Below are 15,907 nucleotides of genomic sequence, written 5' to 3'. Positions count from 1 at the left end.
TTAACACTGCAATGAAGTTACTGTGAAAATCCCCTAGTCGCCACACTCTGGCGCCTGTTCGGGTACACTGAGGGAGAATTTAGCATGGCCAATGCACCTAACCAGCACGTCTTTGGACTGTGGCAGGAAACTGGAGCACCCGGAGGAAACCCACGCAGACACGGGGATAATGTGCAGACTTGGCACAGACAGTGACCCGACCCGAGAATCGAACTTGGGTCTCTGGCGCCGTGAGGCAGCAGTGCTGACCACTGTGCCGTACCTTGCCCTCTCTGGAGCCGCAGCGGAATGGTGTGGAGGCAGAAATGCAGCAGGACACAAAAAGGAATTGCGAACGACCACGTTTATTTCTCTCGCCCGTGGAGAAAGGTGCCAGCTGACCACGCACCTACTGTGCGGAAATAATTGTGCTTCAAATAATTCTCATTAAGAAATTAAACGCAAAACACAAAACTTTATTCCCGACTGCTGCTCAAGTCGAACTCTCTCTTCTTTGTCAACAGATCAGTGTCCCACACACGTAACCAACATGTCAAACATTTTCCTTAAGGATCAAACTGTCTACCCCTCGCACGAAGAAAAGGCTACCGACAAAAGTGGGAACTTAAAATAAGACCAAAGGAAAAACCCTCAAGAACTATAAAGTGTTAAGGTTTCAAAAAGTCTTTACCTGTTGAGTTATTATTCTATGGGCTTGAATACTTGGGACAGATATAAATCTGCCCACCTTTACCAAGTTATTACGGGAAGCTTTATAATAATTTGTCCGATTTGAGAGACCGAATGCACTGTGAACCCTCGCTTGGCATAATGAATACTTTAAACAGAAGAGGTACAAACCTTGGATATCTGAATCCAAAATTAGAATCACTCCAAATAATTTGTATTTTATATACCATTATCATACACATTCTACAAATTTCTGTATTAGCATTTCTTCAATAAATTGACTTATTTACATAATTGTTAACAAAAGCTCTCACTGTGTACAGGCCAGTGTCTTGTGGAGTCCCTACTTAAATGCTTTCGTCAGTGTCATTCCGAGGCACTGGTACAGGACAAGTGCAAATCGTATCATGTCTTCTGTTTCTTCTCGGCTGGGGAGTAGTCAGGTTCCAGCTCTTTCCGAAACCTCTTCAACACCCCAGAAGGCTGGCCGGTCTCGACTGGCGACAGGCTCCCTTGGCGACAATCAAAAAAATTCTGCAGCGCTATCATTTTCTTAGCACATTCGTAATGCTCGTTTAGCCCAGGTTGGGAGCACTCTTCCTTGTGGTGCAGCGAGGCTACCTGTACGTAGCTGCCAGCCTCCGACTTGGAGGCCGCAGCCGAATCCCCGGGCTCTGGGCAAGTCTGTTTACTGTGGCCTGCGCACTGCCTCTCGAGAAGGCCGTTACTGCAGGAGGTCTCTGAACATCTGTCCTCCACCTCACAAGTCCTGGCTTTGGAGTTCTCAACGTGGTCAGAATTACTTCTCGCCCCGGGTAAATGCGTCTCTGCGCACGGGATCGCTGGAGATAACGTGGGTTTACTAAATTCCTGACCAGATTCTTCGCTGGTCATCTGCTGTACAGTTTGCGAGGTCGCACATTCCAGCGCCTCCGCGTGGCTGCACAGCTCTTGTGCCGAGCTGCCAAAGGCCTGACACTGGTTCGTTAGGTTACTGCCGTTCCCCACACACACCGATTTGCCATTAACCTTTTTGGCCTCGTGGCAGGGCTCGGCACAGCTGCCGGGGGCATCCTGAGCAGCAGCACGTCCCTGCTCTCCGGACGCCATTTCCTTCAGGGGTATCACCGTGCCGCAGTCGTGAGCGAGCGAGGCGGACTGCTTGCCCCTTGCCTGTTTGTGCGCATTCTCGGCTGAGCTGCTGCCCTCGCCATTGCGCTCATCGAAGCACCTGTCCTCTTGAAATCTATAGTGGAGAGGCACCGCGCCTTTACTCACGGTGTCACTTTCTGGCGCTAAAGTACTTAACAAACTGCCTCTCTCACTCGTGCCCGGCAGGTCCGCCAGCGGCAGAAACGCCATGGTGCCCCCTTTCGATTTCAGCTGCGACTTGAAGGTGTTTTGGATTTTGCTGTAAGCCTTATAAACCTTCCTGACCTCCGATTCGCTGTCCGAGTAAGGAGATACTCTCCCCCTGCGATGATCAAACTCGGTGCTGCTCCTCTCTGGGGAGGACGAAGCTGATGAGTTATCGCCGTCGTGTACTTGAGAATAGTTACCGTTATCTTCAGCGCTACGCGGTTTTATTTTCTTGAGTTGCGAGGGACCCCGTTTCTCCCGGCGGAGTTTTTGCTTGGCCCTCGCAGCATTTCTTTGCCGCATGGAAGCGCGGCGCCTCCCATTGCTGCTGGAACTACTGGAATCATTGGCCTCTGGGCTGGGAGATCGAGGCCTTTTCACAGGGTCTGGGTCGGAGTCTGTGTTGACTTGCTGATAGTTGTTTTCTGAGGAATCAGAGTCGTTCGAAAGGGTTCGAAGTCGCTCATCTTGGTAGCGCCTGAGAGCGGACAACCTCTGCCGCCGAGACTGCAGGTCTTCCCGGGTTGCGGAGGCGTTGGGTAGCTTCTGGCGGTCCACCGTGTAGGTCACCTCGTCCGAATCGTCACCTTGCTGGGGCGACAGAGGCAACGAAGCAGAGGATTCAGTATCGCTGTAGCCTGATCGCTCGCTGGCCCCTGCGTGCAGCTGGAGAATTGTGCTCTCGTTCAGGTCACTGTCAGAGTCAGAACTCCAGCCCTCAATCTCACGCCTTACAAGGGAATCGAAGAAGGCCATCATTCTTGGATCTTCCTGAACCGACTGGTTAGCGTAATCATGAGATAGGCCGCTCCCACTGTTCAAGACCAGGCTGATGTACTCTTCATGGGTGTAAAGATTGCGGGTGTCATCTTCCACTGCGCCTTCTAGGTCTCCAGCACAATTGGGTTGTAGGTACGGACTCCAAACCTGTATTTGGAAAGCACAAAAAACATTTAGTGCTTACACTCAACAATTTTGCTGAAAGCTTTCCTTTATAACTGGATTAATGCTTCATAACATAAATCAAACAAAAGCTGTGCGGGTTAGGTTGATTGGCTATGCTACATTGACACTTACGGCAGTATTTTCCCTTCCTGCCTGCCACGGGGATCGTAGCAGGCGGGGGCGGACCATACATGTGGTTTGCACTGCTGCCTCACAGTGCCAGAGACCCAGGTTCGATTCCTGGCTTGTGTCACTGTCTGTGTGGAGTCTGCACATTCTCCCCATGTCTACATGGGTTTCCTCTGGGTGCTCCGATTTCCTCCCACAGTCCAAAGATGTGCAGGTTAGGTGGATTGGCCATGCTAAATTGCCCCCAGAGGATTAGCTAGGGTAAATGCATGGGGTTGTGGGGATAGGACCTGGGGGGAGGGGGTGGGGGATTATGGTTGGTGCAGGTGAGATGGGCTGAATGGCCTCCTTCTGCACTGAAGGATTCTACGATGCAAAGGTCCGTTGACCTTGGTTGAGATTTTCCAGTCTTGGGGGGAACGTGGCAGGAAAATCCCGCTTAGTGTCAGGGGGATTAGCAGGGTACATACATGTGGTTAAGGGACTGGGGCCTGGGTGGTATTGTTGTTGGTGCAGGTGCGATGGGCTGAATGGCCTCCTTCTGCACTGTGGGGATTCTATGATTCTTGATTCTATGATTCTATGCATGGATGTTAAAATTTATTGCTCTCAAACGGAATGTGACTGAAAGGGGAAACATTTTAAGCTCAACTTTAAGAACTAGTTTTGTATTTATATTACAATAGTCTCGGTCATATCAGAGAAGGGTGGCACAGTGGTTAGCACTGCTGCCTCACAGCGCCAGGGACCCGGGTTTGATTCCTGGCTTGGGTCACTGCCTGTGTGGAGTTTACACATTCTCCCCGTGTCTGCGTGGGTTTCCTCCGGGTGCTCTGCTTTCCTCCCACAATCCAAAGATGTGCTGGTTAGGTGGATTGGCCGTGCTAAATTCTCCCTCAGTGTACCCGAACAGGCACCGGAGTGTGGCGACTGGGGGATTTTCACAGTAACTTCATTGCAGTGTTAATGTAAGCCTACTTGTGACGAATAAATAAACTTAACTTTTACTTTGTCAAACATTTGCTGGAACACCAGCACAAAATTCGCTTTTATATAGCACGCTTAACACAAAAAACACTCCAAAGACTCTTCAAAATATGTTATGGAGTAAATGCTGAGGGAGAGGTGAGAAGGGTTGGTTGAAGGTTTGATCCAAAACATGGATTTAAATGAAGTTTTGTCTTTAAAAGATGGAGCGAGAAGTGCAGGAATCTCAATGAAGTCGGGCAGAGGCAGCCGAAGATTTCCACCAATTGTGGAGTGAATGGGTTCACAAACTCATTCCCTCCCTAACGGCATTGTGGGTTAATCCACAGCATATAGACTGCAGCGATTCAAGAAGGCAGCTCACCACCACCTTCTCAAGGGCAACTAGGGATGGGCAATAAATGCTGGCCAGCCAGCGACGCCCATGTCCCACGAATGAATAAAATAATCAAAGGGCCAGAGATCAAAGATTAAAGGAGAGATCCAAACGCTAAAGGAAATGACCATGCTGTGATGGAACAAAACAAGGTAGATTTAAAGATGATTCTTGAATTAATGGTACGGCAGGACACTAATGTAGACCTGTGCAATCGTGGGACTTAGTGATGCTAAGCATAAAGTCAAGTTTTGTACATGTTAGACTCGATGGAGATGACTGGGATAATCGAATTCAGCAAAGCACCACAAAATGATCACTCTGCCAGGCAACATGGCTGTATGGAGGTGGCCTGGGGGTTGAACAAAGGGCATAGCTGGGCTAAATCAGCACAAAGGTGAAAGCTGACCCTATATCCTAGGTAAGGTCACCCAGGTGAGAAAGGAGTGGAGCAGAGAGAAAGTGGATTTAGAAGATATTGTTGTGGGGACGTGGGAAGGCAATGTTGCTGGACTGGCTGTGTTCTGACAGAGGGCTCGAGACACTTAAGGGCAACCGGTCGGAGCCAGGCAACAAAGGATTGTGCGGTTGGAAACTACAGGGAACCAAATATCAGTAAATATTTATCTTTTTGTTTTTCAGATGCAGAAAATAATTAATATTTAAAATAGAAAAGACTTGCATTCATCTTTCACAAGCTTGGGACATCACCAAACACCTCACAAACAACATACTTTCAAGGTGTAGTTACTGCTGCAATGTAGGAAACCCAGCAACTAATTTGTACATAACAAGCTCCCACAAACAGCAATGTAATAACTGCCAGATAACTTGATGCGATATTGACTGAGGATAAATATTAGCCAAGAAATAAGTCCCTTGCTCTTTGAAACCGTTCCTCGAGAATGTTTTTAACATTGATCTGAGAAAGCAGACGGGGTCTTGGTTTAGTGTCAACTCCAGAAAAAAAACACCAGCTGACAGTGCAGCACTTGGTTAAAGTCCAACAGGTTTATTTGGTCGCACGAGCTTTCAGAGCGCTGTTCCTTCGTCAACTCACCTGAGGAAGGAGCAGCTCTTCGGGCTTGTGCTACCAAATAAAGCTGTTGGACTTTAACCTGGTGTTGAGAGACTTCTAACTGTGCCCACCCCAGTCCAACGCCGGCAGCTCCGCATCAGTGCAGCACTTAGCACAGAATTGGAGTGTCTTGAACCCACAACTCTGAGGTAACCACGAAACCACAGCTGACACCAGTTAGCAACAGCAATGGGCTGTTGCAGGAAAGAAATTAGATATCCATCTTCAACACAGATGTCTGACTCACAAACGTGAAAGGCGCATTGCTACTAAGATGGTGAAGAAAACACAGGTTTCGCCTGATCTTTTTAGCTTCTCAATGGTTATTGTAGCATAATTTCATTATACTGGGTTTTATTAATGCTTTAACTTTTCTAGTCTCATATATGGTGCAATATGTTTCTGGTTTTGTAAAGATTACACCCTGTTGGGTTATAACGCATGCATGTACAAATGGAAAAAAGTAGACTATGTTTGGATTTGATTTATTATTGCTACATGTATTGGGATACAGTGAAAGGTACTGTTTCTTGTGCGTTATACAGACAAAGCATACCATTCATAGAGTACATAGGGGAGAAGGAAAGGAGAGCGGGCAGAATGTAGTGTTGCAGTCATAGCTAGGGTGCAGAGGGAGATCAACTTAATGTGAGGTGGTATTATAAGGAAACATAAGGAATAGTTATAACAAATAAAGTTACTTTTGAGTAGTGAAATATAGAATCTAAAAATATATTAGTTCGCCTGTACAAACTTTATTAGAAGAAGAAAACTAGTGTGATTTTGTTTCCATTAGTCTAGAGATTGAATTATTTTGGAGTGTCATTTCAGATACTGTATTGCAATATCGCAGGAAGCAATCTCAGGCCAGATGGAATGGAACTAGCTGCAGGGCTTGGCCCACAAGTCTGTAGGGCCCAAACTCAAGAACACTTTGTCTCCAGAGTGACAACAAAAGCACAAAAACAAGTCAGACCTTTGCTTTGCAAGACAACTAACAATCACCAGCTCACAAGTCTCACCCCAGTCCCCGTGCAGACAGCATCGTCGGCCGGACAGCTGCTGCCCACACCGAACTGGTGCAGTTTGAAGCCAGGTCTTCTCGGCCCAGAAATGCTTGAAGTCGTCCTGCAAAGGCATTTGCTGTCTCCCGGACTGAATGGCAGCAGAGTACGGCCAGCCATGCTGCAGTCGCTGGGGTAGCGCTGTGTTGGAGCACTCGGTAAAGATATACCGAGATTTGATTCACATGTATCAACATACAGTGAAAAGCATTGTTTCTTGCGCGTTATACAGACAAAGCATACCGTTCATAGAGAAGGAAAGGAGAGAGTGCAGAGTGTAGTGTTACAGTCATACCCAGGGTGTAGAGAAAGATCAACTTAATGCGAGGTAGGTCCATTCAAAAGTCTGACAGCAGCAGGGAAGAAGCTGTTCTTGAGTCGGTTGGTACGTGACCTCAGACTTTTGTATCTTTTTCCCGAAGGAAGAAGGTGGAAGAGAGAATGTCCGGGCTGCGTGGGGTCCGTGATTATGCTGGCTGCTTTGCTGAGGCAGTGGGAAGTGTAGACAGAGTCAATGGATGGGAGGCTGGTTTGAGTGATGGATTGGGCTACATGATTGTAAAAAGAAAAGTGACATGGTTTGATTTATAAATGTGGTTTGGAATGTTTATCTTGCGGTGGCATTAGTTTCTGCATTGCGGCCAAGAGGATGCTGTGAGGCAGAGAAACAGAGACAAGGCAAGGTGGGGGGTAGTCGGTGGATGAATGGGGGTCACGCTTACAGGGAGCTCAGCCAGTTTGAACAGACCGGTCGGAAAGGGGTCATGTTGGTTCCTCGCCTCCTTAGCTGATGGCTATACAGCTAGTGGCTAGGAGATGCTTTGGTGATGGTTGTGTAGCATGCAGTGTACCAGCACTTGAATTCTGACCCAGGCGCTGCTGAGCCTTGCAACAGAAGCACTGTTCAAGCACATACTGTGTACGGCGTCTCGGCTTCATGGGTTACGATCAGGCGTCACGAGCCATGTTGTCAAAGGATAGCCCTCGTCACCTGCTGCAACCTTCTGGCTTCCCCGAGGGCTCAAATGCAGATGGCACAGTGGACTGTGCTGAGTGAAAGGATCATGGTCACTCCCAGCATATTGGGCAACAACCTGAAAGATGCGCTGTGTGTAGTCTGTGTGTCGAGAGAGTTTTGCTGTGGTGCCGCTCAGACACACGGCACACTGTTCATGGCACCTTGCAGCGTGGGAAAGCCACAGGCTTGATCCACTTGCTGCTCTCCAGCAAGAGAACAAAATATGTTCAGATCTCCTGGAATACAGAGTCTCACTAACCTCCACTGCACAATGGTGGATGGGAAACGGGAAGATTTTTTTATTCATTCGTGGGACACAGGTGTCGCTGGCTGGGCCAGCATTTATTGCCCATCCCTAGTTGCCCGAGGGCAGTTGAGAATCAACCACATTGCTGTGGTTCTGGAGTCACATGTTGGCCAGACCGGGTAAGGACGGCAGATTTCCTTCCCTAAAGGACATCAGTGAACCAGATGGGTTTTTCCGACAATTGACAATGGGTCATCAGTAGATTTTTAATTCCAGATATTTTTTATTGAATTCACATTCCACCTTCTGCCGTGGCGGGATTCGAACCCGGGTCCCCAGAACATTCGCTGAGTATCTGGATTAATAGTCTAGCGATAATACCACTAAGCCATCGCCTTCACTAATCTTGGGCCGTAACTTCCTAGAAGTGGCAATCACCGGCGGATTGCCACGCTGTGACTGCTTACCTTCGTTAGAAATCCAAAGCCCCGTCTCACCCGACCTTCCCTATTCAGGCCGGGTGAGACCGAGACAGTGAAGCAGTTCAGGGGCTCCAGTGGAGATGAGCGGAGGGAAGCGACGGATGGTGTGCCCCCTTCCTGTGGCACTCGCTGCCGTAAAGCAGGTGAGTTTAAAGGCACCATCAAAAGGGAGAAGGCAAGTTTCAAAGGTAAATGAATAGGATATGGGGGCTCAGACTTCGACGGGGGACTGTGAGGGGTCGGGGTCTGCTGGTCCCCACGAGGTGACCCCCAGCACCTGCCGTTGGGCTAATACCAGTGGCACGAGGCCCTTAAGTGAGCATGGAGGGCCTTTAATCGGCAGTGGGGCAGAAGATTATCCACGGGCCTTCCTGTCACAAACTGAATCAGGGTGGAGACAGGAGGGCTGGAGAATGCCACCCTCACCCCCCCCACACACAGATGCTCCCTGTGTGCATGTCAACACTCACCCCACGTCACCCATTTTAGAGCCAAAGTGCCACTCAATGCTGAAAACCAGGCAGTACCGATTTGTACGACTTGCCTTGTAAAATCTTCAATCTCTGCACAGTTCCTGATCTGTTTTAAAAAGATTTTTTCTAAATAAAACACACAGGCTCGCAAATTCCTGTCTCAAACGGATGCTGCCGCCTACACCACCGCGGGGTGCACCCAAATAGAAACAGTCTGCTCCCAACACCATCTGGTCCTTTTCTCCAGAGTTGTGCTAGGTTCAAGAGCAAGAGGGAACTTGTTTCTGCCGGAACGTTGATGAGTTAAATCCCCGTGTCTGTTCCCAGGTATGGAAGTTAATGCACGGCCTCTTACTGCCGCTCGACGTTCTTCCAAGGTCAATTCTCCATCGCATGAGATGCATTCACATGAATCTTCACAAGCAATGATGTAAAATTCTTCTGAAAGCGCCACATACCAAAGGCACTGAATAGCAGCCAAGACTTCGAGAAGGCTCAGTGCCTCACTGAGAAGACTGCACCTGCTTGTTGAATCGATAGAATCATAGAATCCCTACAGTGCAGAAGGCCATTCGGCCCATCGAGTCTGCACTGACAACAATCCCATCCAGGCCCTATCCCCGTGACCCCGCATATTTACCCTGCTAATCCTTCTAACCTACACATCCTGGGACATTAAGGGGCAATTTAGCATGGCCAATGCAACTAACCCACACATCTTTGGACGGTGGGTGGAAACCGGAGCACCCGGAGGAAACCCACGCAGGTACAGGGAGAATGTGCAAACTCCACACAGTGACCCAAGCCGGGAATCGGACCCGGGTTCCTGGCACTGTGAAGCAGCAGTGCTAGCCATGCCGATGATGGTGCAAAATACAAGTGTCAGGTTTGGTGCCTCAAACAGCAATGTTCAGAGCTGGAAAAAATACTTTGAGATCAGCTGATGGACAATGTAGCATTAGACACCGAAATCCAAAAGCTAGCGTTCCGCAACGCAGAGGAACAGGAACTGGAGCTTCTGCAGACAGGAGAACAAATGGGGAAGCCCAAAGAAGAAGTTTATATTCGAATTATCATGGTGTGAGGAATGTGCCAAATGGACAGATCGCTCGCTCCACAACATAGAAAGAGGACAGCAAACGATCAATGGGCATTACATTACCGTTGAAGGGCACATTCGTAGGAATAGGACACACACACACGCGCACGCACGCACACACGCGCACACGCGCACACACACACACACACACACAGGAGGCACCCACAAATATAGTCATTGAATCATAGAAACCCTACAGTGCAGAAGGAGACCATTCGGCCAATCGAGTCTGCACCGACAACAATCCCACCCAGGCCCTATCCCTGTCACCACACATTTACCCCGCTAATCCCTCTAAGCTAGGCATCCCAGGACATTAACGGGCAATTTTGCATGGCCAGTCAACCTATCCTGCACATCTTTGGGGGAAACCGGAGCATCCGGAGAAAACCCATGCAGACACAGGGAGAGTTTGCAAACTCCACACAGACAGTGACCCAAGCCGGGAATCGAACCCAGGTCTCTGGAGCTGTGAGACAACAGTGCTAACCACTGTGCCACTACGCCATCAAAATAATTACGCTGTTAGACAGCAAGCTTTGAAGATGCATGCAAAACTACACAAAGATTAAACAAATTGATGTAGTCAAAGGAGGATTGTTATTGAAATAAGTGACCTATTACGATGTACGTGCTGATAAATCTGGAACTCAGAACTGTCTTGTCTATTCAGCTCTGTAAAATGGAATACAAGAATACTTACCGAGACCTGGTCAAATGCTGGCGTTAACAAAGGTTACCGTCTACACTACCAGCTATATTAAGGATTTCAGATTTGTTTGTGCTTACAAAAATGGTAGTCTTGTTACAGATTTCTTCAAACAGTGTAAGTTTAGTTGAGGGCTCAGTGTATATAGACGGCCAAGTAGCTGAAGTTCCACTGTGACCAATATCAGGTTCCCGCTGGTGGACACGACATACCTTGATAATCTTTTCCACTCCCGATGAGCAGATCATGTATGAATGAGGGTTGAAGCGCACTTGATTTACGATGGAGCGATGACCCTTCAGCACCATGAATGCACCATTCACAATTCTGGCGGGGCCTCCTGCAAACAGAAGTGTGATTACACATCACCTTGACTTTAAACGCACATAAAAATGTCCATTATTAGTACATACACATTGGATCCCAGCACATTTTTGGCCACATATTTAATTTTGCGATAAGTAAAGCAAGGTAATTTGGTCTACCAATCACCCCGGTCACACATTTTGTCAAAATTACTGAAACGCACTGCTGCATTCAACAACCTAATGACCAAAGGAAATTGGGGTCCCCCCAACTGCCTGAAGCTTCATAAAATAAATGGCAGAACCATCAGCAGCATAAACACACCAGAGATCTGGGAGTACAGGTCCACAGATCCTTAAAAGTGGCAGCACAGGTGGTGAAGAAAGCATATGGCATGTTTGCCTTTATCAACCAGGGCATCGAGCATAGAAGTTGGCAAATTATGTTACAATTGTATAAAACGCTGTTTAGGCCACATTCGGAATACTGCGTCCAATTCTGGTCACCACACTACCAGAAGGATGTGGAGGCTTTGGAGAGGGTACAGAAAAGGTTTACCAGGATGTTGCCTGGTATGGAGGGTATTAGCTACGAGGCGGGATTGAATAAACTGGGATTGTTCTCCCTGGAAAGACAGAGGCTGAGGGGCGACCTGATAGAAGTTTATAAAATTATGAGGGGTATAGATAGGGTGAACAGTTGGAAGCTTTTTCCCAGGGCAGAAATGACAATTACAAGGGGGCACAAGTTCAAGATAAGGGGGGAAAGGTTCAGTGGAGATGAGCGGGGGAAGTTTTTTTTTTACACAGATGGTGGTGGAATGCACTGCCAGGTGAAGTGGTTGAGGCAGTTACATTAGCCACATTTAAGTCTTATCTTGATAGACGTATGAACAAATGGAGAATAGAGGGATAGAAGCGGTTGGTCTGGATAGGTAAACATGATCAGCGCAGGCTTGGAGGGCCGAAGGGCCTGTTCCTGTGCTGTACTGTTCTTTGTTTTTTTTTGTCCTAAAAGCAAATTACTGCGGATGCTGGAATCTGAAACCACAAGTGAAAATGCTGGAAAATCTCAACAGGTCTGGCAGCGTCTGTAGGGAGAGAAAAGAGCTGATGTTTCGAGTCCAGATGACCCTTTGTCAAGGCTACACAGCAGAATATAGGCTGGCAGTCTGGCTGTCCTGGCAGGAGGCCCGGTGTGCGGCAGAACTTGATGAGCGTCCCAGGGCAGTTGGCCACGGGACTCTGAAATCGAAGGTGGGTCCATGGGGGGAGCAGCAGCAGCAGCCGTGGCTGGGTTTGTAAAACTTGGAGGGACACTCCTGCTCCTTCTGGCCCGACAAGTCCAACTTCCCCTTACGCTCCACCGTGCAAGCTCCCAGTTCAGCCCGAGAATGGCAGAGGGGTTGTACTTTGTCGTCACAGGACCCCGATTCAAATAGTGCAATCGGCTGAGTGCCTTCTTCAAGCAGCTGCTTAGGCCACCAACACTGAGGTCTCCATCAAAGAACGAGTTGACAGCGAGGCAGCAAGTTCTTGCAGTCCATCATCAGGGTGCTACCGTCCCGTTGGGTGGAAGGCATGAAAGTTCAGCCCATTGGGATCATGCCCTATTTTTAGTTCTGAATTTGAGCTCGCATGAAACCCATGGGCTGTCAATCTCAACCAGCTCCCATCTTAAACGGGACCGGACAATTTGGACTCGGCTGCCAGTGGGCCCAAACACTCACCCAAAATCTACCCAACTCTGCTACAATTGAGCACTCTTATCCAGAGAGACCGTAAAAGGTTGTTTGTGCAGGAGCGTAAAATAAAAATCACAAGAACCTTAGAATAGACTATTTCCTCGGGTGGATGGAGCTATTACAAGGCGGCATAACTATAGGGTTCGTGGTGGGAGATACAGGAAGGATATCAGAGGTAGGTTCTTTACGCAGAGAGTGGTTGGGGTGTGGAATGGACTGCCTGCAGTGATAGTGGAGTCAGACACTTTAGAAACATTTAAGCGGTTATTGGATAGGCACATGGAGCACACCAGGATGATAGGGAGTGGGATAGCTTGATCTTGGTTTCAGATAAAGCTCGGCACAACATCGTGGGCCGAAGGGCCTGTTCTGTGCTGTACTGTTCTATGTTCTAATAGCAATTTGAAGCATGCTTTTCTTCATTCACTCGTAAAAGAGCACCAAATGTCCTCTATACCACCCACTCCCTCTTTCTCCTCCAATCAAGACAACTGCTGTTTTCAGACCAATTATAACAAAATATTTTCCCTCAGACCTCTCTACCCACCCTTTTGATGAGTGAAGCACATTCTTAGAGCTGTGTGACCGAGACTGTTGGTATATAGGGTGGCACAGTGGTTAGCACTGCTGCCTCACAGCAAGAAGTCTCACAACACCAGGTTAAAGTCCAACAGGTTTATTTGGTAGCAAATACCATAAGCTTTCGGAGCACAGCTCCTTTGTCAGATGAAGGAGCTGTGCTCCGAAAGCTTATGGTATTTGCTACCAAATAAACCTGTTGGACTTTAACCTGGTGTTGTGAGACTTCTTACTGTGCTTACCCCAGTCCAACGCCGGCATCTCCACATCATGACTACCATCGACGCCTCACAGCGCCAGGGACCCGAGTTCAATTTCCGGCTTGGGTCACTGTCTGTGCGGAGTCTGCACATTCTCCCCGTGTCTGCGTGGGTTTCCTCCGGGTGCTCCGGTTCCCTCCCACAGTCCGAAAGACGTGCTGGTTAGATGGATTGAATATGCTAAATTCTCCCTCAGTGTACCCAAACAGGAGTGTGGCGACGAGGGGATTTTCACAATAACTCCATTGCAGTGTTAATGTAAACCTACTTGTGACACTAATAAGTAAATACATAAATGTCTGGGGAAGGGAGGGAAAAGCTAAATTTCCATCACTCCATTTTGTGGAGCTGTTAATTTACAATTCAGTTACCCACCATCTTAATGTCACTTTATCAAACTGTATGGAATTCATTACTTGTCAGAAAAATCGTGACTATTGGTGGCATTCTTTTTGTGTGTGTGTCGGGGGGGGGGGTGGAGAACTCAGGCAGGAAGGGGGTCAATTTACATTTTACACTGTAGCTATCGGGTTATGGTAACTGACTATTTGGTCAATGCAGCATTTTCTTGTTCATTCCGGAGTCTGAAACTAGAGGGCATAGGTTTAAGGTGAGAGGGGAGAGATACAAAAGTGTCCAGAGGGGCAATTTATTCACACAGAGGGTGGTGAGTGTCTGGAACGAGCTGCCAGAGGTAGTAGTCGAGGCGGGTACAATTTTGTCTTTTAAAAAGTGTTTAGACAGTTACATGGGTAAAATGGGTATAGAGGGATATGGGCCAAATGCGGGCAATTGGGACTAGCTTCAGGGTTTAAAAAAAAGGGCGGCATGGGCAAGTTGGGCCGAAGGGCCTGTTTCCATGGTGTAAAGCTCTATGACTCTATTCCTGCAGACGAACACCCAAGATGAGTGACAATGTGAAATGTGGTCAATTTAATTGCATCAACAAATTTTGGTATAAACAAAACATCCTAAACAGTAAACCAAACATCCGCAGAGGGAGTTAAAAGCAAATTACTGCGGATGCAGGAATCTGAAACAAAATCAGAAAATGCTGGAAAATCTCAGCCAGTCTGACAGCATCTGTGGGGAGAGAATACAGCCAATGTTTCGAGTCTCTATGACCCCTCGTCAGAGCTCAAGAGAGTGTCCATTTCTTTAGGTTTATGTTTATTTATTAGTGTCGCAAGTAGGCTTACATTAACACTGCAATGAAGTTACTGTGAAAATCCCCTAGTCGCCACACTCCGGCGCCTGTTCGGGTACACCGGGGGAGAATTTACATGGCCAATGCACTTAACCAGCACATCTTTCAGACTGTGGGAGGAAACCAGAACACCCAGAGGAAACCCACGCAGACACGAGGAGAATGTGCAAACTCCGCACAGACAGTGACCCCAAACCAGTAATCCAACCCAGGTCCTTGGCGCTGTGAGGCAGCAGTGCGAACCACCGTGCCACCGCACCGCCCCGTTAAGTGTATTTTCTGTGGACTTCAGACTTTAAAAATGAAAGCAGCGAAAATGGGCGTCCGTAAACAGATGCTGTCTGTATTTTTAAACAAGAATATATGCTGTACTTTAAATAGCACAATCAGCACAGTTTTAAGTTTATTTATTAGTGTCACAAGAAGGGAGACTCCCTCCATCAAATAAATACTGTTGGGGATGCGAGGTAGCTTCTATTAAAGCCACTTGTGATTACAACGGGGAAATCTACACAAATCATTCAGAAAATACTTAAAGTTTTATTTTGCTGCCTTCTCCCTGTGAAATAGTTCACATCGCAGAGTTAAACATTATATATCACGCTAGAGGGACAAAAAGTCACAAACTTCAGCACATTTTAAAATGTAATAATATTGCATTGCCATGATGAATCAGGCACTGGGGTGAACTAATTCACTAACAGGCCCTAAAATAATTAAAATTATTTAAATATGGCAATTAAATTACTGAATGCTTTTGCTGTCTAGACACCCATGGGTGGCGTGCTGGCACAGTGGTTGGCACTGCTGCCTTACAGTGCCAGGGACCCGGGTTTGATTCTCGGCTTGGGTCACTGTGCGGAGTCTGCACATTCTCCCCATGTCTGCGTGGGTTTCCTCCGGGTGCTCCGGTTTCCTCCCGCAGTCCAAAGATGTGCGGGTTAGGTGGATTGGACACGCAATTGCTCCTTAGTATCAGGAGGATTAGATGGGTAAATACATGGGGTTATGGGAATAGGGCCCTGGTGGGATTGTCATCGGTGCAGGCTTGATGGGCCGAATGGCCCCCTTCTGCACTGTAGGGATTCTAGGAAATGAACCATTATGGTTGGCAATGTATGTTTGTGGCACAGGTTGCGCCTATGTGCTCCTTAGAATATTGGATCCCTAAGTGTT

The 15,907-nt window shown here is 47.7% G+C and overlaps 1 protein-coding gene across 1 annotated transcript in view; it reads right to left on the bottom strand.

Annotated features, from left to right (window-relative positions):
• Window positions 1-325: 325 nt before the first annotated feature.
• The window catches only part of dcaf5 (ddb1 and cul4 associated factor 5), an 81,710-nt gene continuing 66,128 nt past the window's right edge, over window positions 326-15,907 (bottom strand). The window contains exons 7-8 of the mRNA XM_078233358.1: window positions 10,848-10,975; window positions 326-2,955 (exon numbers count right to left, since the gene is read on the bottom strand). Coding sequence (XP_078089484.1) covers window positions 1,075-2,955; window positions 10,848-10,975 — 2,009 coding nt within the window. The 3' untranslated portion in view covers window positions 326-1,074. The remainder of the gene's footprint in view (window positions 2,956-10,847; window positions 10,976-15,907) is intronic.

Source organism: Mustelus asterias, chromosome 18, assembly GCF_964213995.1.
Source record: "Mustelus asterias chromosome 18, sMusAst1.hap1.1, whole genome shotgun sequence".
Classification (NCBI taxonomy): domain Eukaryota; kingdom Metazoa; phylum Chordata; class Chondrichthyes; order Carcharhiniformes; family Triakidae; genus Mustelus; species Mustelus asterias.
This window is presented reverse-complemented; position numbering and strand designations above follow the sequence as displayed.